The sequence below is a fragment of the Photinus pyralis genome, unplaced genomic scaffold (genome assembly GCF_008802855.1).
Source record: "Photinus pyralis isolate 1611_PpyrPB1 unplaced genomic scaffold, Ppyr1.3 Ppyr1.4_LG5, whole genome shotgun sequence".
Taxonomy (NCBI): Eukaryota; Metazoa; Arthropoda; class Insecta; order Coleoptera; family Lampyridae; genus Photinus; species Photinus pyralis.
Window position 1 is genome coordinate 44,707,143 of NW_022170596.1, and position 23,710 is coordinate 44,730,852.

At 36.3% G+C, this 23,710-nt stretch overlaps 2 protein-coding genes and 1 pseudogene across 2 annotated transcripts in view; 1 reads left to right on the forward strand and 2 right to left on the reverse strand.

Annotated features, from left to right (window-relative positions):
* The window catches only part of LOC116172529 (5'-AMP-activated protein kinase subunit gamma-2), a gene marked incomplete at its 5' end in the record, with an annotated part of 243,750 nt that overhangs the window by 148,519 nt on the left and 71,521 nt on the right, over nt 1-23,710 (reverse strand).
* On the reverse strand, nt 10,641-13,284 carry LOC116172534. The gene is made up of 2 exons (XM_031489767.1): nt 13,084-13,284; nt 10,641-11,523 (listed from the first exon to the last, which is right to left on the reverse strand). Exons 1-2 carry the CDS (start codon nt 13,229-13,231, stop codon nt 10,691-10,693), a joined length of 981 nt encoding a protein of 326 aa, XP_031345627.1. The 5' UTR covers nt 13,232-13,284; the 3' UTR covers nt 10,641-10,690.
* On the forward strand, nt 16,022-21,151 carry LOC116172532 (annotated as a pseudogene).

The window sequence follows — 23,710 nt, forward strand, 5'->3', positions numbered from 1 at the left end:
TTCCGGACTTTATAACAGTAATATAATTATTATTTATCACACACAATATATAACATAACACTAATACTTCACTTCGCATCGATGTTAGAACTCCCTCGAAACGCAATTCGATTTGCTTATACAGGGTGGTGACTTGCGTAACGCACCATAGGGATTTCAATGTAAAATTCATAACATGCGATTATTGGCTCCCCAAATTATTTTAGAGCAAGATTGTATTAAGGTTTTTTGTAGAAAAAATTTTTTACGTCAATCAATTACGATCATTAGTTAGTTAGTATTAGTTTTCAATTTTTTTCATATAAAAACGGAAAATTGGAAAAATAAAACCCGCATCTTTTTCAATAATGTGCGATGCCATGGAATTTTCTAAAACAAATAGATATCTAGTTATCAATTAGCAGAAGTTCGAAATGGATTTTATAATCGACTTGGTTACGTGACTTATTCGAACATTTATTCTAAATTGTTATAGTAGGAAACCGTTTTTAGTAATTTGGTCTTTCTTTATGTTGAATTCGCTGTTCTAAATATAAAACTCTTTGATAGAATTTGATTTGTTTTATAGCAGACATTCCATGGCACGACGGATATTGGCTTAGATTTTGTATTGTAAAATTCCATGGCATCACCGATTATTGAAAAAGATGGGGGGTTTATTGTTCCAATTTTCCGTTCTTATTATGCAACAAATTGAAAACTAATACGGTTGATTGACGTAAAAAAATTTGTTTACATTGCAAATTGACGAATTCCGATCTACAAATTTGATAAAGAAAAAGAATCCACCTGCAAAATTTCATCGTAATCGGTCCATTTGTTTTCGAGATATCGTGCTAACGGCCAGACGGACAGACATCGTAAAATTATGACCCCGATAGGAGCTCGTTAATAATAAAGTATATTGTGTTTAGGTAATCAACAAGAACTCGTCATAAAACGTTTCTAATTTTAATCTATACCATATCAAACTAAAAATTTATGAATTCATTCGTAGAGTAGTAGAGTAGCATGCGCTAAAAAAACATTTTTAATACACCGATTAGAATATAGATTTGATAGTGCCTTGCCAAAAACTGGCCAAAAAAATTCAATAAATATGTACACAGTTTTTTTAGATTGATAAAGACTCCTACAGTCCTCTATCATGGAAATCTCTCGAGGAAGCCCTAGAAAAGTGATCGTAACAAACTTTTGTGTTAATGAACGTGTGTGGGAATTAATACTCCACCATATATAGTAGTCACTCTCAAGAAGTCTCACTAAATGTTTAAATATTATACTCAAACATCCCTACTAATTTGTAATTACCATTACGTTGGCACCACATTAGACATATGTCAGTAAGTGACAACAGGTTAGATTCACTCATGTTCAGCGGCGGTCCCAGGATTTGGTAAAGGGAGGGCCCAAACCCGAACTTTGTCCCAACAGGGAAAAAAATAAAAGAAATCTCGGATAATCTTTCTTTAAATGTTCCAGCTATCATATAGCTCAGGGAAATTAGTCAAATAAAGGTTTCAACCTCGGATTTTTTGGATATAAGCCATAAAGTTCAGTAAACCTTCATTTTGGTGTTCTAAGAGCTGTGTGAAAGTTATCGGGGTCAGACCCTTCGGCGTCGTAAGTTATTCGGGGTCAAAGGTCACGAAAATCAGTTTTTCGCGATTATCTCGGTTTTTATAGCTCCAATCGCATTTCCGTAAGAGGAGAAAGTTGTAGATAATTAAATTTGCCATCACTTTTGTATTTAACATTTTTTCGTAGGAGTTACCGTTCGTGAGATAGAGGGCGCAGAGCGCGCATACATGCTATAATTAAGGTCAAACTGTGAATCTGCTTGAATAATACATTGCATAAAGCTATTAAATCATTAAAACATCATTAACAATTAATAATTTTTAATAATAACTATTATTGTTATTAAATTATTACTGTTTTTGATAAATATCCAATATGCTTATTGATTTATTAATACTTACCTATACGTTGTATATTAAACTCATGAAATACTTACCGTATATTTTAATAATTTATTCAAACTAGATTTAAAGTAGAAATAAAACAAGTAGGCAGGTGAATACATAGGCATATTTATTCACATAAAATCAATGTTGATGTCATCGTTATCGCCTGGCTCGTCATCGGGTACACCGGGGTCTCGAACTTCTAAAATTTCTTCCCATATGTTTTCTTCTTCGGGTTCTTCGCTGATTTCAACGGGAATCGCATTTAGGCAACCCTGACCATTGCACTGGCCACAAGCTGCTGTGCATTGCAGCCCGGATTTTCTGCATCCGCAGCGTGGACCACATCCGTTCCTGCAATTGCAGAAAATAGTGCTCATCAATTCATCTGGAGCTCGCGGCGATGTTGTTGTTATGGGCTCCAGAAATTCATTGTACAGGACCCAGCCCCAATCCTGCGGTTCTAAATCGTGCCCTAACCATTTCTGCACCTGACAATACACCCGATTTATGTGCTGATGGGCTGCTGCACTGGTCGGTGGAAGAATGGAGAGTGATACGGGTTTACTCAGTTTGGTTGACTTTAGAAACTGAACATATCTTAGGTGGTCGATATTTTCCTCGGATTTTGGAGCATTGTATAAAGCCAGTAAAATGCGTACTCCGTTTGAATGTAAGTCTTCTGCAAGACAATTTTCTTGCAAAAACACTTTAGCGAGCTGATCAAAAAGGTGGCAAGTTTTTGCATGGACTTAATAAAAGTTTTCTTGCCTTTTTTAAATAACGCAGACGTTGTGTCACAGCCACTGGCTTTATACAATGCTCCAAAATCCGAGGAAAATATCGACCACCTAAGATATGTTCAGTTTCTAAAGTCAACCAAACTGAGTAAACCCGTATCACTCTCCATTCTTCCACCGACCAGTGCAGCAGCCCATCAGCACATAAATCGGGTGTATTGTCAGGTGCAGAAATGGTTAGGGCACGATTTAGAACCGCAGGATTGGGGCTGGGTCCTGTACAATGAATTTCTGGAGCCCATAACAACAACATCGCCGCGAGCTCCAGATGAATTGATGAGCACTATTTTCTGCAATTGGAGGAACGGATGTGGTCCACGCTGCGGATGCAGAAAATCCGGGCTGCAATGCACAGCAGCTTGTGGCCAGTGCAATGGTCAGGGTTGCCTAAATGCGATTCCCGTTGAAATCAGCGAAGAACCCGAAGAAGAAAACATATGGGAAGAAATTTTAGAAGTTCGAGACCCGGGTGTACCCGATGACGAGCCAGGCGATAACGATGACATCAACATTGATTTTATGTGAATAAATATGCCTATGTATTCACCTGCCTACTTGTTTTATTTCTACTTTAAATCTAGTTTGAATAAATTATTAAAATATACGGTAAGTATTTCATGAGTTTAATATACAACGTATAGGTAAGTATTAATAAATCAATAAGCATATTGGATATTTATCAAAAATAGTAATAATTTAATAACAATAATAGTTATTATTAAAAATTATTAATTGTTAATGATGTTTTAATGATTTAATAGCTTTATGCAATGTATTATTCAAGCAGATTCACAGTTTGACCTTAATTATAGCATGTATGCGCACTCTGCGCCCTCTATCTCAAGAACGGTAACTCCTACGAAAAAATGTTAAATACAAAAGTGATGGCAAATTTAATTATCTACAACTTTCTCCTCTTACGGAAATGCGATTGGAGCTATAAAAACCGAGATAATCGCGAAAAACTGATTTTCGTGACCTTTGACCCCGAATAACTTACGACGCCGAAGGGTCTGACCCCGATAACTTTCACACAGCTCTTAGAACACCAAAATGAAGGTTTACTGAACTTTATGGCTTATATCCAAAAATCCGAGGTTGAAACCTTATTTCCCTGGCCTACATCTGCTTAAAAGGGTAGTGTCATCTGCATACAGAATCAATTCTTTCCAATGACTAACATTTGTAATGTCATTAAAGTATATCAAAAAGAGCACAGGGCCAAGTACCGAACCTTGCGGCACTCCCGTATTAATTTCTTTAAAATTAGATTCGGAATCATTAAAATAAACATATTGTGTGCGATTACTTAGGTACGACTCTAATAATGCAACTGATTTGTCCACAAAATTATATTTTGACAGCTTCTGCAACAAGCAAGAGTGAGTCACACAATCAAAAGCCTTTGTTAGGTCTAAAAAATTGGCAACACACAACTCACTATTTTCAAAACAATCCAAAATGTAATCCGTAAACCTCAATATTGCACTACTTGTCGATTGTTTGTAACGAAAACCGAATTGGTTATTAGCAAATAGGTTATTTGTTTCAAAGTAATCCATTGTTTTTTAAATAATTTTTCAAAAATTTTTGAAAAAATGGGAGTAATTGACAAAGGTCGATAATTATTCAGCTCATCTCTATTTCCCTTCTTGTACAAAGGAATAACTTTTGATATCTTTTATGTGTCAGGGTAAATTGATTCCCGAATGCACGCATTTATTACTTTAGTTAGTGGAATTAAAATTACATTAAGCACAGATTTAATAATGTCTGCAGTTAAGCCATAGTGAGCTTTACTATTACTGTTATTGATGCTATTGACACTATCTCGCACATCATTGTAAGATACTTCACAAAAATTAAAGCATGTAGAATTATTTATATGATAACTATTAAAGTAGAACATCGGATTATTTTTCTCATTAGGAAGTGATGATCTTATGGAAATGAGATCGACACAAAATTGATGAAAAAAATGGACAATGGGAGAGGCCGAGCTCCCACGGCCCCACCCCCAGGGGCCGCCACTACTCATGTTATTAAAAACAGATCGGGATTTCGTAGACACAAATGTTATTAACAATCTATAGTGAAAGCTTGGGTTAAAATTTTCTGTGGTCCGCACAGATACCACCCGCATGCGCGGTTCTGTCAAAAAGTTTTTCAGCTCTTCCTTTTATGTCTAAGAATATGTGTACCAAATTTGGTTTCAATCGGTTCGGCCGTTTAGCCGGAAATGAGAGTACAGATCGACCGACCTCATCGACATTTTGTTTAATTCGGAATCCTAGTGCTTCAAAACGTGTATTTCCGTCAAAAAGTGGAGGGTTATTTTTTACCCCAATGCAATAGCTACCATCAAGACTGATTCTTCAACTTGTTGATTGTCGCTTGATGAGACTTGTGTGTTAATGCTACTTTTGGTACTTACAGTTAATTTTCATTGTAAAATTTCAATTTTTTGTTGTTTTCTTCGTCTGTATCTCACGGCAAACTTCAAACTGAAAGTGTTGTATTCGCACTATTAAACAAGAGGCAAGCCAAATCAATCACAATTAGGTATATTCAAAACCGTGCATTTAGTGCATTTATAAGTTGGAGGCATATTTGGAGTACTAAGAAAGACCAAAAAGGGCGTTCGACACGTTAAACCACAATATCTATTCTTGTATATTGCAGCGAACTGATGGATTTGGTGGCAAAGTGCGTTCTTTATTACGTAGTTATCTGCAAGTAGAAGTTTGTCAAAAAACAAAATTTTTCACATCAGTTATCCATCACATCTGGGGTGCCGACTGCCGAAAGGCTCAGTTTTTGGTCCGGTCTTATTTTCCTTGTACACGTCTAAATTTCAATGCGCACTGAAGGTATCGCCTTATCAATATACCGACGACATGCAATTGCCTTATAGTTTCCATGCATATATGATATTGTTCAAGCAAACGCTAATATAAACTCTGATATTGACTAGCTATAGGTAGTAGAAATATCAATACTACGCGAATTAAATCTAAGTGCTTTGTTATGTTCTTTGGTCCAAAAACGATAGAGTTTAGGAACTGCATACCTATCAATTAAAATTAAAAGACTTAATATAATAAAAGTAGGATACTGTGCCAAGAACTTGGAATTGACAACTATTATTTTGACATAAACATGTAAGTTCCGATATTCTTTAAGGATATTTTAGAATGAAATATACCTACCTTACAGGTACGTCAAACTTTAAACTACCTAGAGAAACTTGTGTGATCTTTGGTCCTCGGAGCCTTTCAAGATTAGCGATATCGCACTATACTACCGCAGTTTGAATAAGAAAAGACACTTTAAGGATAATAAAAGTACTAAAAAGTGTATACGCTTGTTAAGGTAGATAGATATAACCGGTGCAGCAATTCTCATACTTAAATATTCATACTGTTTGTGGCAGTACGAGACCAGCAAAATGGCGTCTAAGGCTTCACGACGTGACCACCCAGACATTATTTATTTATAACATACTTTGTAGTGTATGACCCTAATCGTACATCTCTGAAATGATAATTTGCGCTTATATGTACATAAATAGTAGGTAAATAGGTAGGTATAGGTACCTATCGTGACTATTATTTTGTTTACATCGCTAATGCTATGATCCAATAGATCTGAGCAGAACACAAACTAAAAGAAAACTCAATTGCAACGCATGTAAATTGGCTTCATGCGATTATGACATTTCATTCAACTTAAAAAAAATGCAAATAAGGCTTCAATAAACCGCACATTTTTTATGAAAGTTAACAGTCATTCAAGCACGATTATTTTTTAAAGCTGTCGTCTTTTGTGAACGATCGGTTTAATAACTTCTGACTATACAGCGGATGGGTGAAATTTAAAATTACAATTAGATTACATTTTTTATAAGGGACGCACGCAATAGACGTCACTGGTACCTATACGCACGGAAATAGACAATCAAAGCGAAATTAGTGCAGATATTGTTCCGATGATTCTAAAGGTATCCGATCAACAGCATAAAAAGTTACGTCTTTAAAAGTAAATCTGAATATATAATGCCTCGACATGCATATCATATTCAGCAAGTCAGTGAAGTGTGTCCGTCACGTGTTGTGCATAGGTCACATATGGCATCGCACCCCAAAAGTTGGAAAATTAACTTATAATTTGCGACAATTATTTAACTATATCCCTGCGCGTATAAGTACTACCTTTGATTGGATTAAAAATGTTGACGGTAAAGAAGCGAGCACCTGTCCTTTCTCACAATTTCGGGTGTAAAATGACATAACAACTTTACCACCGTCACAGTATACTTATTAAATCCTCCCTCAAGTGCATGATTGATTACAAAACGAATCATTCAAGCCTATAGTTTTGTATATAAACAATGAAACTGTTTTATGAATATTAAAACACAGTATCGCCACAATTGAACATTAGGTTCACTAACAGAAATTAATAGTAGGTAGATTTGTTATATGTTTCTACTTTAAACATTTGGTGTTAGGGTGCTGGTATTAGAATTGCACCTGTATTACTTGCTGTACACGTTTCGTATAATAAAAGGGCAGGTTTCCTAATGATAGGTTAGCCTATACGTAGTAATTACGCAATATGTTACATACATTCGGTTCCATAAATAAATCTGGAATGGTATGAAATCATTGTTTTGATTTAGGTATATCCGATTTTACCTATACTTATAGGTACGCACACCCACGCTTCGACTAAATTCTGAATAATTCCAAAACAAATTTCTGATGTTTCTGTTCAAGACGTGCGCGAAATTAAAAAATTTTAATGCAATAACGATAGGGTGCAGAGAGACGACAGCTTTGAAGAGGATACCCATACGGATAAAACTCGTTAATTAACAAGTTTACACAAAACGTTTATTTTTTGTAAGTAAAGCTATCAGAGACAAAACAATTGTGTAAAATATAGAAACAGAAACATTTAAATATCACAAAGGTACTTGTGTCCACTTCATTTAATTTTTGTACTTCTTATGATGGACAAAAACTATAATATTTAAAAAGTATAATACTTATCTAAACTATTTAAATGCCTTTAACGTTTAGTTGTTATTTGTTCTCTGAATTTAACCAGTCATGGTACATACATTTCTCCTTCAGTGTAAGTTAATTTGCTATAGATAAAATGGATGGGGTGACCAGATCTCTCTGAAAGACGTTTAGCATAATAGGTAACGGAGAGAAAAAGGAGAGATATTTCGTAATTCTGTTTTATACAATAGCGATTTAGGGTCACCGTTTCAAAGATGAACAACGAGATAGACGAAAACGTATATGTGTGTTTGTCAATTAAATTCGGAAAACAAGAGGGGTGCAGAAAAGAATTATTCAAGTCTTAAAAACTTGAAATTTTCATATATGTGCAAAATTAGAATGATGCGCTTCGGGAAGTTAAACTTATTGTTTAAGGAAAACAAAAAAGGCACCACAAACGTTCAAATCTACCTCGCCGATATACGGAGACTGAAGGAGATTCGGATATCTCTTCAGTTTTTTTTAAATACTTATAAAAGTTTTTCAAATAGTAGCCCACATTTTTTATTATTAGCGAAGTTTTTGAGTGATTACCCATTCAAATACAGGTACTACCGAGAGCTGCGTTGTTTAACTGTAAACAATAAATGAATTATTACTAGTAATAAACTAATAAACACAAAGAAAAGAAAAGAAAAAGCGCGCGAAGTTGCAACAATGGGGGGCCCGGTCCGAAGTATTTACGAGAGAACGTATCATAAAAAAATTATCGACTATCGCGAACTAATTATAGAATCATTAATTTAATAAAGGATAAGCTTCGTTGTTGTCCGAGGGATTCGGAACCGAACGAAGATAAATAGCGGGTTGTATACGATAGTTTTGAAGCAAGCATTTTTGCCTAGAAAAGATATCAGTTTCAGGAGATGATTTATTGAGGTTAAACTGCACCTTCGTAACCGAAACGAAAAACTGAGGGTTTAGCGGAAATTTACTTTTGTGTGTTGCGACTACCAGTTCCGTAATCTTATAATTGAATGTCACTTTACTAATTTATATACAGGGTGCCCCATTTATCTTGAGACAGTCAACTATTACGCAAACTGGCTGGGATATCAAAAATGATTTATATAAAATATTCTTGATATGGAGGGGCCCATTTAGTGATGTTATGCAAATTATCACAGAACTATCCCTTAAGGGTCAAGTGTATGTCAACTAATTTAAAATTAGTAATTTTTGTAATAGAAACTTGTACCTCTTCCATCCTCCGCTACCACACCCTCTTTCTCCTGACTTCCTTGCAGTACCTTTATAAAGTGTTTTTCCACTCCTCTGTGCTTTCTCCTATTTTTGTTTATTTTTCCATGTAATCCCCTACTATACGTCTTCACCATATCTTTCGTCCATGACTGTATCTCTCTCCGTTTTTGTATATTTCCATTTCTTGATCTTTCATCTTCTCTTTAGAGTTATTTCCATCGACTGAGAATCCAATTCTCTCTCTGTTCCTTAATTCCAGTATTTTTTGGGTTACTAGTAGTAATCAATTACCGACCTCCCTCTTCGTCCCGTGTATGTGTAATGTTCGTAACTATATCCATCCATATTTCTGTTTAATTTTCTCCATCCTCTCTTTTAATTCCAGTAACAATTCTTCCTGTTTGTTGCATTCTTTATTTCTTGACATTCTATATGGCATTTAAATCTCTCCTCAATATTAGTCCCTCCTCCTACCTTTCATCTATCTTTTCTTCGCATCACATGTTACAAACTATCCCCACAACATTCCGGAACATTGTATTTGTGTTCCCATTTTCTCTCCGTTTTGCTTCTTTCTTCTGTTATTCTGTTTCTTCTCCTCTCCCCCTCCTCCTCTCTCTCTGTCTCTTCTTTTTAGTTAAATTCTTCATCCAAACCTCCTCTTTTGCTCTCCTGTTATCGTTTTCACTGTGCTCGCAAGACCCTGTTTCTTGTTACTCCATCTGTATTCTTCATCTACCACCACTAATCTCTTATAGCAATATCCCCATCTGTTATGCTCTTTCCTCTTTCCCGCTCCACCACTCTCCATAAATCAACTCAGTATCCATGTATATCCTGCTTCTTCTTAACTTTCCCTTACCTACCTCTCATAATTTTTCTCTTCTTTTGCCATTTTAGTTCCGCGACCTTACTACATTATTTCCCGCTACTTTTGTTCTCGACTTTTTTACGTTCGCCTCTACTTGTAGATTTCCTTTCAGTTATGTCTCTCTGTTTCCTCTTTCTTTTCCATCTTTACTCCTTTTATCGCTATATTGTTCCTTATCTTTTCCCCTTCCTTTTTTTCATTTTCTTCTTCTAGTTTTAGTATCGTCTCCATCAGCTTCTTTTTCCTTATACTATTGCTCTTCCATCTCTTCATTCCTCCGTCTTCGTTTTTTGCAAGCACTTAAAGTACCTAATTGAAATAAGTAATTAGAACGCACTTTTGAGTTGCAGTTGGTAGAGCAGCCTTGGCTGAAACCGCGCCTACTCAAAAATAAGAGAACGGGAAAGTGTGTCATTAATTTTTACCAAAGTTCACTTTCGTGAGATGTATTTTTGAATAAAAATTTACATTACGCAGAGTTTTGTACCAATTAATGGTGAAAACTTACCTCCGTTATTTATGATAGATACGCAAAGTAGGTAGCAAAATATAACCCAACTGCTTACTATAAAACTTGGAAGAAATCCATTCAACTATAAAACTATAACCAATTGCGCTATGTAACCATTTTGTATTTAATTATACCTAGTGCTTATGAAAGTGACTGTACTTACATAATAATTTACAAAAATATTTATTTAAACAAATGAATTAAACAAAGGTAATTTTATCGCTAAACAATTTTACAACGTACCTAATGTAAGAAGCACTATGCAGTTATACTCCAGATGGCGTTGCGTCTTTGGCTTGGGAAATTTCAGTATGCGGTTCGACAATTGCATCTATTAATTGACACACTCTTTGTCTAAATACTCGAAATTGGCCCATATTCATTTCTTCCAAATCCGGTAACAGACTTAACAAAAAATGTCGCCTGTAATTCTCGCGTCCTCGCTCTATCAACTTAATACAGTTCATCGCCCGCTGCTCTGGTTTATAAATCTTCCGTTTCTTCTTCGGAGGTTCAATGGATTTTTGTATTGAATACGAATCCATACGTTTTCTAACTTCTGGCCGTGACGCATTTTCTGTAAACTGCTGCTCTCTCCTATTAGGTTCGAGTTCGTTGTGAACAGTATTTCCACGCTCGGTCTCGTCTCCAGATTCGCAGGCTAGGTTCCTATCCTCGTGGTTACGATCTTCATCCATCGCCATCGAAGGTGGTTCTTCTTCTGACTCGTATTCCTCGTCCTTTGCGGATAGCCGGAACACCATGTCGGAGGAATCCTCCGTTCTAGAGTCTCCCATCATTATAGTGAACTGCTCACCTTCAGAGTCGTACACTTCAAGCTTGGGGGATGTCGTCAGAAACATGCTCGATACCGCATTGATGGACGAGGCAGATTGATCGACTTCCGGTTCGAATTCGTCAAGAGTATTAGATGATTGCAAGAATAGTTGTTCCTGTTTTACTTTCAGATACGGTTTCAAAAATTGCAATTTTTCGAATAGGTAATATTTCTTCCTGTTCGAACTGGAATCGTGAGGTTTCTTTAAGTTGCGAGCGAATACTGTCCTTAAATTCCTCCATGTTTCTTTGCAGAACTTCACTGAAATAAAACAAACTTATTACATATTGATATTGAAAATGATGGACGAAAGTAATTGGTAAAATATGACTCTGTAAGCTGAGAATTTCGATTTGCCAGAAAAGAAGGCCGAAAGGAAACTTTTTGATATGCCACCCAGTACCGCATTTCCCATTAGGCCAACTAGGCCCAGGCCTAGGGCGCAAATTTTTAGGGGGCGCTAAATTGGAAGGGGTACAAAAGAAAGAATGCGCTTTAGGTAAAGTTCAATTTGCTAGCGTCGCTTATCGTGTCCGTAATCGTTGACTTATTCGTAAGCGTAATAGGGCGCAACGCAATCCTCGTGGTCATGCAGACCATCTTCCTGCTACGTTGCGGGCACCGGCGGCCAAGGGTCATATGCAAACATACTCCCCTTTTAGCGAATAATTGAACTTGTCCAGCGGGGCGCTTTGTTCCGAGGCAATAGCTTGCACCAGTTGTACTTGTTACTTTGTTTTTTCTACATGATGAACCAGGATGTAATTATTTCTGGTTTTTAATAAATGGTCAGAATTTGTGAATATTATCTATCATAAATGTATTGTGTTTGTGTACTATTTTGGAGTTCATATTTTCGTTATTCTTATACACCATCCAAATCAAATACAATTTTGACAATATCAAGAATAATTTATTTACAACTGGACGTGTATGGGGTGCGATAAGAGTGCGGAGGTAGGGGGCGCTCTTTAGTTTGTAGGCCTAGGGGCGCTGAATGGCTAAATGCGGCCCTGATGCCACCTCCGGTATTCTCATTTTGTACGTTAGCCAAATGATACCTGGAAAATAGATTAAAACGCGACTGTAGTTTGGCAAATTTGTTTAAATAAAAGATGTGTGAGTAATACCTGCAATATAAAAACAGAATCTTAAAATATTTGAATGAGCGTTGCAGGTCATATATAAGCTTAACCTCCAATTAGTTCTTTATGAATTTGAGGATTTAATTTACTTCATTAACATCAAAATCACTCTTTGGCAACTGTTTCAACATCAATCACTTAAAACATGCCATCAGAATTTAAATACGGGTTCGGCTGCAAGTGGATGAACGTGAAAAGCTGAATAGCAATATAATAATTTGAAGGTACAGTTGCTAGGACAACGTACTCTTCGAAATGGAGGATGCAGAGTGCCTATTTGACGGCAAAATTCCCAAAAATGTTCTGGTAACGTGCAGGGAGGCTCAAATTTGGCTTAACAATATCCTAACGTACATTCCGCCCTCAAACAACCTCATATTTCAAAGTTTAACGGGAAAAATGTTTCAAACGTATTTCTCTAAAATTTAGGTTTTACATATTCATCTTCTTATTTAAACAATAGAATTAAATATATTTTCATTCAATTAGGTATGTTCTCTCAGACCGAAACACACAAAGTAACAAAATATGTCTCGTTTTTGTTAATATTATCGCAAATTTCGTAAATAAAACGTTAGTATTGGAAAATAGTATAATCAAACTAGTTCACGTAAGTTCGTAAAAAGCGCCTTGTGGTGCCATCTACTGCAAGTAGGTAACGTGACAGGCAACTTACCCGTTCCTCCGACTTCGCTTGCGACACGTTCCCAGGCGTCATTAACCTTATCTCTGTTGCAATAATCGTCCAAGTTGAAATTGTATATAAAAGGATACTTCTGAACGGCTTCCACAAGTTTACCGTTTTGAATGTCGTCCTTCGGCATGATGAAAAAGCGTGTGCAATAATTGGCGTCACGCACGCAACCACTCGCCGGAGGTTGCGCAATCGAACTAACAGTTGCTCGAAATTTATTGCGCACATCGATCGAAACGCTAGGACACGGGAATCCCCCGCAATTTTCATTTCAACTTTGTTAGCAATTCACGGTCTGTAATGTTGGTTGCTTGTGACCAGTTTTTCGCTCAAAACCAGTACTATGATAATTAATACTCATATTTTTATCAAGGATTACATAATTGAATGAAAATTCTATTATTGTTTTGTACCTCGTGGGTTAATACTGCCTTAAATTATGATATGCAACAAACGTTACGTTGCATCAATTTCTTGTCTTTCTAGAATTGGAATCGGTACTTTCGTATCTAAAATTACTTCTAACAAATTGCATTTTCCCAAATATAGGTCATATCATAAATTTTGGTAGTGGTACTCTTTAGGCATTTAACAACAAAACCGTCTTTTTTCATAATACTTTTTTAAAAAAATTGCTGTCCTCCTTTGCGCTGTTGGCCAATCTATATATTTTGTACTTTCCGTTTCTTTTATAGCTTTGGGAGGATTGTTATCTATTCCGGGGGCTTTCCTGTTTTTATTTTCTCTATTGCCTTCTTCATTACTTCTGATGTAAATAGCGCTATTTCCTGTATTTGTGTTCTAGAATTTCTTTTTCTGGTTTTTGTGGTCGGGAAGGGTTTTCTTACTATTTCTTTCTTTTCCTTGTCGGATCTTTCGTATGGAACTAAATTTTGTAGTCTTTTAACTGCTATTTGCCTTGCCCCCAAACATCGAAAATTGAGCTCTTGGAACCGTGTTTTCCAACAGTCTCCTTTTCTTTGCCTTAGTAATTTGCACAATTCCTTTCTTCCGGTATTATACTCCTCTCTGGCATTATACTTTTCTTCTTCCGTCCTGGACGCCCTTTACTGTGCACTATTTCTTTTTCTCGTTTATGGTTTCATTCCACCAGTAAGGCACCTTTTTCTCACACTTTCTCATCTCCTCGTGACTTATTAGTATTAATATCTCCTGCTATGACAGCCTCTCGACTCCCTTAATCTCCTCCACTTTGAATTTGTGTTCCTCTCTAGTTATATTTGGAGAAATATAACAATATAGATCCCAGTGTCCAAGGTTAATACACACGTAACCTTCCCCTGGTTTCATATTTGCTACTGTTACTTTTTTGTTATCACTGCTCCGTCTATTCTTTCGTCCTGTACGTAGTTGTCCGGTTTACTCGATTCGCTTACTATTATAATATCTACCGACCTGTTTCTCTTTTGCAATAGGATATGCTAAATTTTGGGCTTTCCTCTTCCTCCCTAAGTTCGCTTGTTGCATCTTAAGACTCATTTTTGGTTAGTTGGGCCGATCTGGCCACTAGCTTGACTAATTCTGTTCCTCCTCCACCAAGTTTCTGCAGAACGGGCATTAAAATCGTCCGTCCCCTCAATGGCTTTCTATTTCATCACTATACACCGTACACCTTTCTTTATTTTCACATTCGAGTACACTCACGAGTCTTGTGTCCATATTCAGGACATTTGTAACACCTTATAATATGAACTCTGTCTCTACACTAATTCCATCCCAGCCTTAGCCTTCCTGATTTAATGGTTTCAGTATGCGCCCTTGAAACCTCTACTATTGCAGTTTGTTCCTATGCTTATTGCTTTTATCCCTACATCGGAATCTGTTACCAGGTGTCTTTTAATATTTCTTGCTTAACTTCCTATGCGCTTGAGGTTGGGTCCATTTCTGTTATAAATATGGTAGTTCCTGTCCTGTGCTGTCTAAATTCGGTACCCATATTCTTACTTCTTAGACATAAAGAAGGACTGAAAAGCTTTTCAGTAGAACGCGCATGTGCACGTGTGCGGGTGGTATTTGCAAATGTTTTTCTAAACTTTGGAGGCACTGTTGCTATATCCAGAATTTAAACTTAAAGTAATGAAAGAGACTATCTAAAAATTGGCAATAGAAAAAAATTAGAAAGTGACTTAAATAATTGGTCAGGTATTCATTAAGATGTCCATCAACAAAATGCAAAGCTTTAAAGTTTGAAAAATACTGAATAACTTACGATATGAATCAATTTCTGAAGAAGGGAAGAACTTAGGGTAAAAGACAACAATAATATTTATTTATTATCTTCCTGGATAAATACTTATTTCAATTTGTGTTGCTCCCAATTTATACAGGCTTGATTATTAAATGAAGAGTATTTAAAAATACAGTCATTTCGAAATATAAATGACTGTTAGGTACCTACTGATTACAATTGATATTTTCTGAAATTGTGAAATAAATTAATCAATTATGAAATTACAGTTTTGGATTTAAATTGACTGCACTGAAATGCATGCAATTGATCTGTTCCGAAATTAAATTAACTAAACTGAAATTCATTTGACATATTTTGAAATTGATCTGAAATAAACCTGGCAAAGATGTAGGTAAAACATGCAAGAAAACCACAGTAATTGGAAAAGGGTTCATGGTTTGGCTCTGGATCAAGTATCAAGAGCCTCAATGAGTCTGATTCTCATCAGGGGCATACAAATTTATGTGTTCTTGAATTGCGCTGTCATTCATTTGTATCCATCGGTCGAAAATTTAAAATTTAGTCACCTACAATGTATCTGCTACATAAATTTCATCGCAGTACCCATCTATGGTGGCAATGGACAACGAGCTTTAAATTGTCATTTGATGAAATTATCTATACCTGTACAATATTGTTTTTTTAACCATTATTTTGTTCTTCTTTCAGATGGAAGAATCTGTTACGTCGTCACCAAAGAACGAATCTTTTTGTAAAGTATGCGGAGACAAGGCTTCCGGTAAACACTATGGCGTTGCCAGTTGCGATGGATGTCGTGGATTTTTTAAGCGGAGCATTCGGAGGTGAGACATTATTCAAACAGTACAGTGTGAAGGTGTACCTACTCTTCTGTAAATTTCAAGTATTTTAGGAATTTGGAATACGTATGTAAGGAAAATGGTCACTGTATTGTTGACGTAACGAGGCGGAATCAGTGTCAAGCTTGTCGTTTTAAGAAATGTCTTCAAGTCAACATGAAAAGGGATGGTTAGTACATAAACTTTAATTGTCGATTTTAACAAAAAAACGATTATGAGTAAATAGCGTAGGTACAATTCTTTCTTTAGAGAAAAGGTCGGAACCTTAACGCGAATGGCTTGAATCTGAAAAGCTCCTTTGTGCTTTATTACAGTCTATCTAGCAATCGCCGCTTTACAACTCGTTTGAGTCTGGTAAATCGTATCGTATTTTACTAAGACTGAAAATGTGTACCGGACTAGGAATGTTGCCTATCAACATCAACCGACATCTATCTAAACATATAGGTACAGTCTTTTTCAAATAAGTCGGTACTATTGCTCACTTTCTTAGTTGCAGAGTAAGAAAGGCCGTTAAATGACCAAAATTGTGTGTTGTTCTACTGAATCCAAATCTGCAATCAGCAAACAATATCGCATGTTTCAAATAATCAATAAAACTGAAATAAAAATAGGCACTAAGGGCCAAAGCAAATACCACGCAACAAACGATTGATTGAACAAATTAATTAAAAGAATGTCTCTTCTATTTAAAATAGTATTACCTATCCTCAGTTCCGCTCTTTCTTCCTTAACAAATTAATGCGTCGTCGTACAATAAACTCACACCTGTATTTTCTGTACGCGCTTATTTTGAACTCAATTAGCTTTTAAACAGCGGTAACTCTTATCCAAATGACCTGAGATCAATTTTCACAATAATAACACGTAATTAAATCCAGATGTCCCCTAAATTTTACACGTAATTTAAATTGACAATTACAAATCAAAAATATCTCCGATATACACCATGTGTAAAGACTATAATTTAATTTCGAATGCAAGTGATATTTTATTTATGAAATCTATTATTGAGTTAATTACAAATTAAAAGTCATATATTTTTTAAATTGTAAATCACAGGTTATGATATCTACTTACTCTATATGTGTTCATTTTGGTTTAAATTATTTAAGAATATTAAAGAACTCAAGTCCTATCAAAGATTTAAGCGAACACTTAAACTGTTTTTGCTTAAACAGACTAATTATCACTTAGATGAATTTTTAAGAAAAAAATAAGTCTTTTAGGTGTTTTTTATTACTTCCATATATTGTTCCCCATTTGTTTATGTCTAAAAATTTTATATATTTGCATGTCCATGTTTAGATTTTAATGTGTTTTTACTTTTTATTATTTGTAACCATGTGACACATTTTTGCGTACGTGTTGTTAATGTGAATATACATATTTAGTGAACGTACTGGCAACAAATTAAAATAAATAAAAAAAAAATTATGTTATTAAGTTATCACTCTCTACTTGAATTTAATTTAATTTAATTTTGTCCTGTTATTGGATTTATTCTGTTTGGGCAATAAATCATTATTATTATTATTATTAAAATAAACAAAATAAAAAACTAATAAGTCTGAAACAAAATTACATTGTCCTCGAATGCAAGTAATATAATGGAATCTGTGTTCAATCTATAATTAACGACCACATTTAACTTAAAACACTTAAAATCATCAGGGCGGCCGATAATTATTATAGCTGCTGATGTAAACCTTGATTTATCATACTCATATATAAATAACTATTATCGCAAGTGTGCACGAACTTCATTGGGACAACAAACGAAGTAAAAGCAGTAAATTTCAGATTTTTAATTAACTGTTCAGGTCTCGGTTTAGGTTTTAAAAACGAAAGTTAAAAGAGCTATTAACAGTTTTCTCTTCTTCTTATTGCTGCGTTTCATACATGGTTTATTATTGGGCAACCCTTACCTTTTGATTTTCTCATGATCAGAAGAAATTCTTATCCTAGAGATGTGCGAACACAATTTCTAGTGCTTCATTATTTACAGAAGCATTCAATTCAATGGAGATGTAAGACTAATATTCACTCAACCTCTTCGGTAAGATCAAATTCTGGACGATACCCTATTTTCTGTAAAGAAATAATTCTCTCAGCAGGAAGCGCCTTTATGTATACATTTATGACACCCCCGAATTCATTCCTTCGAACGAGGAACATCCGTGCTATTAAGTATATGTGATAAAAAGGGCGTTAAAACGAGTGTTTACATAAAATCCAATTTGTTTACTTCACCCTGCGCTTTCTCTTAAACTGGGGCGTTTACGTTTAAGTGTGATGTGTGGTTATGTTTACATAATTACACCCTCATAACATTTATATAGCCGATCGATTTTCAACCTTTACAAATGAGTCAAATAGAAATAAAAATCTGGAAAAATTCCCTAACCCATCAATAATGTATTACAGCCGACTGACTATCTAAAATCAGCACGCGGCATTTAAACAATAATTATAGTGAGGAAACAGAAGTCAACTTATTAATTATTCATTGCCCGGTAATGATCATTACGTAGCGGGGGCGAGTCTGACATAATGACAGGTCAGACTCGGTTAGGGTGGTTTCGTTATAAAAGTGCAGATGTCTTAGTTCGCACCGCACACTTTAATGTTCAAATGAAATAAACACCGAGGAAATAAAGCGATACTGTAGACTGTAGAGTATGTGCACACCATTTCATTTGAAAAAAAAATTATATAAGTAGTAACTCTATCTGTTCTCCATAATTTATTCTAGTTACTAGAAAGTTGCATTTTTTTTCACTGTTGAATCGCAATTTGGTTTTCCTTACCGGACATGTAGGCAAGCACGTGCATCGCTTAAAGCGTCATGTGAAACAGGTCACGAGGTCGCCAGCTAAGGTTTCCACTCACTTCTGAAAAACTCAGACCGCGTAAATAAAACTAGGAACCTAGTTTTCACGTTCAGTATTGAATTTCTAATGCTTTTTTTAATTTAAAGCAAAGACAAAGCAAATGAGAAGCATTGACACTAATTAGGTCTATGATGCATTAATTAGCATTTGAAGAAATGACGTTTTTCGATACGGGTGAGCTTTTTCGCCCTTTTAAAGAGTTAAAACGCTATTTTTCCAAATTCCACACAGGCTGTTTGTTTAAAAAAATAAAGAAAAAACGAAAAACTTTCACACGAGTTCCTCAACAATCTTATTTAAGCAAATTTTTAAAATAATCTCTCTTACTCAAAAGTGCGTTTGAACTTACGGAAAATTTATCGCTTCTAGGAGTTCAATTAAAGGTAGGGTAGGGTGAACTACTTGTTTATATCAGTTGTCTGCACGTCGAAACAATTTATTGTCGTGCCAAGAATTTCAATTGAATTTTCTTTTTCCATCAACCAGTTTTCAGTTTATTTTCATATTCTGAAAGTACTGTGGATCATTAATCTCTACCTCCGAGGAATATTTACTAACACTTGCTACGATGCTATAGTTTAAAACTGGAATAACCGATCTTTCTAGTTATTGCGCATACAATAAACGTAGTTTGCACAATGGTTTCATTGATACAGTTTTTCGTCTTTCAGCGGTACAGCATGAGAGAGCACCAAGGGTGGTAACTCAGTCAGCACTCCATCACCATTATTCCCTAAATTTACCACCGAGAGTAAGAAACTGTCACGGAACCTCTCTATTCTCCGGAATTCCCCTGCACATACAAACGCCGTCGGTGATCGATCACAATATTGGAGTCATGTCCGGAATTTCTAGTCACTATCTACACCAAAGCGTACTATTTCCAGGAATGTTAAGCAGTTACAATAAACACAGTTTTTTCTCTAGTACATTAGGTACGCCAGGCTCTTAATCGTTAGCGTTAACTGTCGCGTGTTTTAGGCTCTTCAACTTTACCGTATCCACACAAACAGGATCCTCCGTTATTAACTGATGGTCTGCACATTAAGCGTATAGGTATTAACATAAAAGAAGATGAAGTAACCAGCTCGGAAGAAACGTCAAATAATAATGGTACGTATTAAATGCGCATCTTTGTAAATTCTGATTGTATTTCTAAGCAGAAGACGTGCGGATACCGTCTCCACCTAACCGAAGTCGTTTGGAGCTTCCAATACTTGGGGACTACAGAAGTGGACTACGGTCTTTAGATATATCAAGTTTATCTTTATTTCCTACGGAAAATGTCTATGAATCCTCTGCGAAGCTGCTGTTTTTAGCTGTCAAGTGGGCGAGGACAATACCGTCATTCTTACAGGTTGTTGTTCCAAATTTGGAAATGTTTCTTGAGGTATATGGTACAATTGCAGTTGTCATACCGTGATCAATCGATATTATTAGAGGAAAGTTGGAGCGAGTTATTCGTCTTGACTGCAGCTCAATGGGCGCTACCTATAGACGAAGGTAAATGCGAGCAATCCAAAAACATTCGTTAATGAGAAAATGTCAGCACTTTTAGTCAACAACGCACTAGCGCCTGCTACCCGACAAATCGAACTTGAAGAAGACGCCAGGAAACTTCACGAAGTCATCACAAGGCTCACACTTCTTAGGGTTGACCACACAGAGCACGCCTTTCTCAAGGCATTAGTTTTGTTCAAAGGAGGTTGACACGATGTCTACTAAGTGGTAACGACCTGATGTAGGTATTCTTTCAGATAGTAGAGGATTGTGCGAACCAAACCATGTCGAACTACTTCAGGATCAAACTCACGTCATGTTGCATGAATATTGTTCACAAAAATACACCTCGTACAAGGGTAGATTTGGAAAACTTCTGCTTTCATTACTTGCTGTGCAATCTATATCGCGAAGAGGATTGGAGGAACTTTTATTTAGGCAAACTGTTGGTGATGTTGCTGTTGATAGACTCTTAGGTGAATTAGCAAAAGCGACTCATACTTAGGTAATGCAATAAGTATAAGTAACGCCTTCAGACGCACAAGTATTTTGAAGAAATGGTATTCGTTCCGGCGAACTACGTTGAGCACCCAGTTTGTCTTCGATTATCTAATGTCTGTCAGTCAGTCAGTGAGTTTATGTGAATGTTTTGTTATACTTTGTGATGTATTTTTTCGTATTTTTGTTACTAATAAATAGTGCGTGCTTTTTTGGTACCTACCTACAGACTTACACCTTAAGTCCTTAAGCGTCTAATTATAATGCCGATTAACTTCATTCTAAAACTATAATTACAGTGCAGTGATGAAGAAGCCAAGGCTGTCATAGCAATCCGCGAAACCTGCAAAGATTAGGTACTTCACGAACAAAATTAACAATTATTAACAATATGTAAAAAATGATTCGCAATTCTTTAAATTACGTAAAATGTTGTAGGAATGGTACCTATTTAAATGGCACAGGATATACAAAGGTTGGTCAAACTGTATACTCTGTGGTCAAACTAAACCACATCATTGACTTCGTGTAGTAAAAGAAAAAAATAATGTTCTAAAGATTTGTGCCAGGAACCAAATGAAATAATAAACATTAGAACAAAAGCCTGATGGCGAAAACGTAAATAGTACTAGCGGTATAACGGAAATTCTTGAAAGATACTGCATTTTGTTATGCCAAGGTGCCACTTGGTACAGTTGTTCCTTAGAGCCATTTAAACGATTTGACCCGAAGAACACTTGACATTTTCCGTGTGGGTAGATTTTAGAGGGGGTGGGGGTGATTTACTGTAACATTTTTTTAAAAACTAAATATGGCCTAGAGACGAGATCTGGGTGTCGATTTCGTATGATTTTAAGCCGAGGAATCCAATGGTAGCGCCAGAAATGTAATCCGCATACAGGAAGTCCGTGAAAAGCCGCCATTTTTAGAAAATGACATACTTTTGATCGAATTATATTTCTAAGGCACACCGGGTCGTGTAAGGTGTCTAGACTTATGTTTTTGGGGTCAGGGAATTCATTTATGATAACAAAAATAACCTAATGGCATCGGAACTGCATGAGAGGCTTCCCTACTGCACTTTTTGAAGAAGTCGCACGCGGTGATCCGGTGAAACCCCAGATATTCCAAAGTTTTAATATATAAACTTATAATATTGTATTTAATAAAAATACACATTAACAAAACATAAGATACGAGGATTGTTCAATAGAAACACGTTTGATCTATGCAGCCATGACCTGGTCGTCATGGCAACCGAATTAATTTGTTTAAATTGTTTGCTTACATACTAGTAAAGCGTCTGACAAAACTATTTGCAGTTTGCTCTTTTCTAAGCGTTGGGACTGCGTTTGAAAATCGCATACATGGTAGAAAATCCATCCAAAGAAAACTTGCGTGCCGTTATTTAATTTTTGGCCGCTGAAGGACGTCAGCCAACGAAAATGTACCTATACGAGAATGAAAGCTGTATATGCGATATACAGACACTCTGAAACGCTTACGGGTCAGCATCAAGAAAAACGTCCCGGGAAGCTCACAAATGGTGTCATTCTTCTGCATGATGCCCGACCACATGTAGCCCAGCCGATTCAAGAACTGCTTAGTCGCATGAAGTGGGAAGTCTTACAACATCCGCCTTACAGTCCCGACCTGTCACCTTGCGATTACCATGTTTTTGGCCCATTAATAAAGCAATTGCTAAAAGGACGGCGGTTCAAATCGGACGGACGCTCAGGTACAGTTTGCGGTTAGAGAATGGTTCCCTAAGCAGCCTCAAGAATTTTACCAGCACGGAATTTACAGATTAGACTGCGCTATCACCAATGAAAAGGAATTTCACATATAAATATTAAAGGTTCGGTAGTAAATTATATCGAAAGTATACAATATTCTTACCCTTTGTTTGACCAATGTCCCATACATTTTTGGCATGCAAGTGAACATGGCAATCCGTGTCGCCGGCACCTGCACCGAAGGGTCTCGCAGGCTCTCGCGCAGCCACACATGTCCAGAGTACGAACTGCCTTCCATATTTGTGGCAGCTTGGACCACAGAACCTTTCAGCCTTTGGCTTCAAGAGTCCATCCCCATCCTTCTGGACTTGTAGAGCTTCTCATCACCTGGTTTGTGCTCCTCCAACTCGTGCTTCGTTGGAGGATCGCATAAGGAGGGCGGCGTATGTCGCTGGCCATATCTGGGGATGCGCAAACCAGGTGATGAGAAGCTTTTGAAGCCAAAGGCTGGAAGGTTCTGTGGTCCAAGCTGCCACAAGTATGAAAGGCAATTCGTGCAGCTGCCGGCGACACGGATTGCCATGTTCCCCTGCGTGTCAAAAATGTGTGGGAGATTGCTCAAACAAAGAGTAAGAATATTGTATACGTTCAATATAATTTACTACCGAACCTTTAATATTTATACCGGGTGAATATTCCCAAACCGAACATAAGGAATTAACATGGAAAAGAGTTTTTTGTAGACAGTTGTCCCCATGTTAACTTAGAGGGTTTATAATGACACCAATCGAAAGAAGATTTTTTCCTCGTCTAATGATATACGAATTATTTCATTTTCAGGTGTATTTCTCACCTATGATCGGTTTAAAAATATTCACCCGGTATGTGAAATTCCTTTTCAACTGTGGTGAT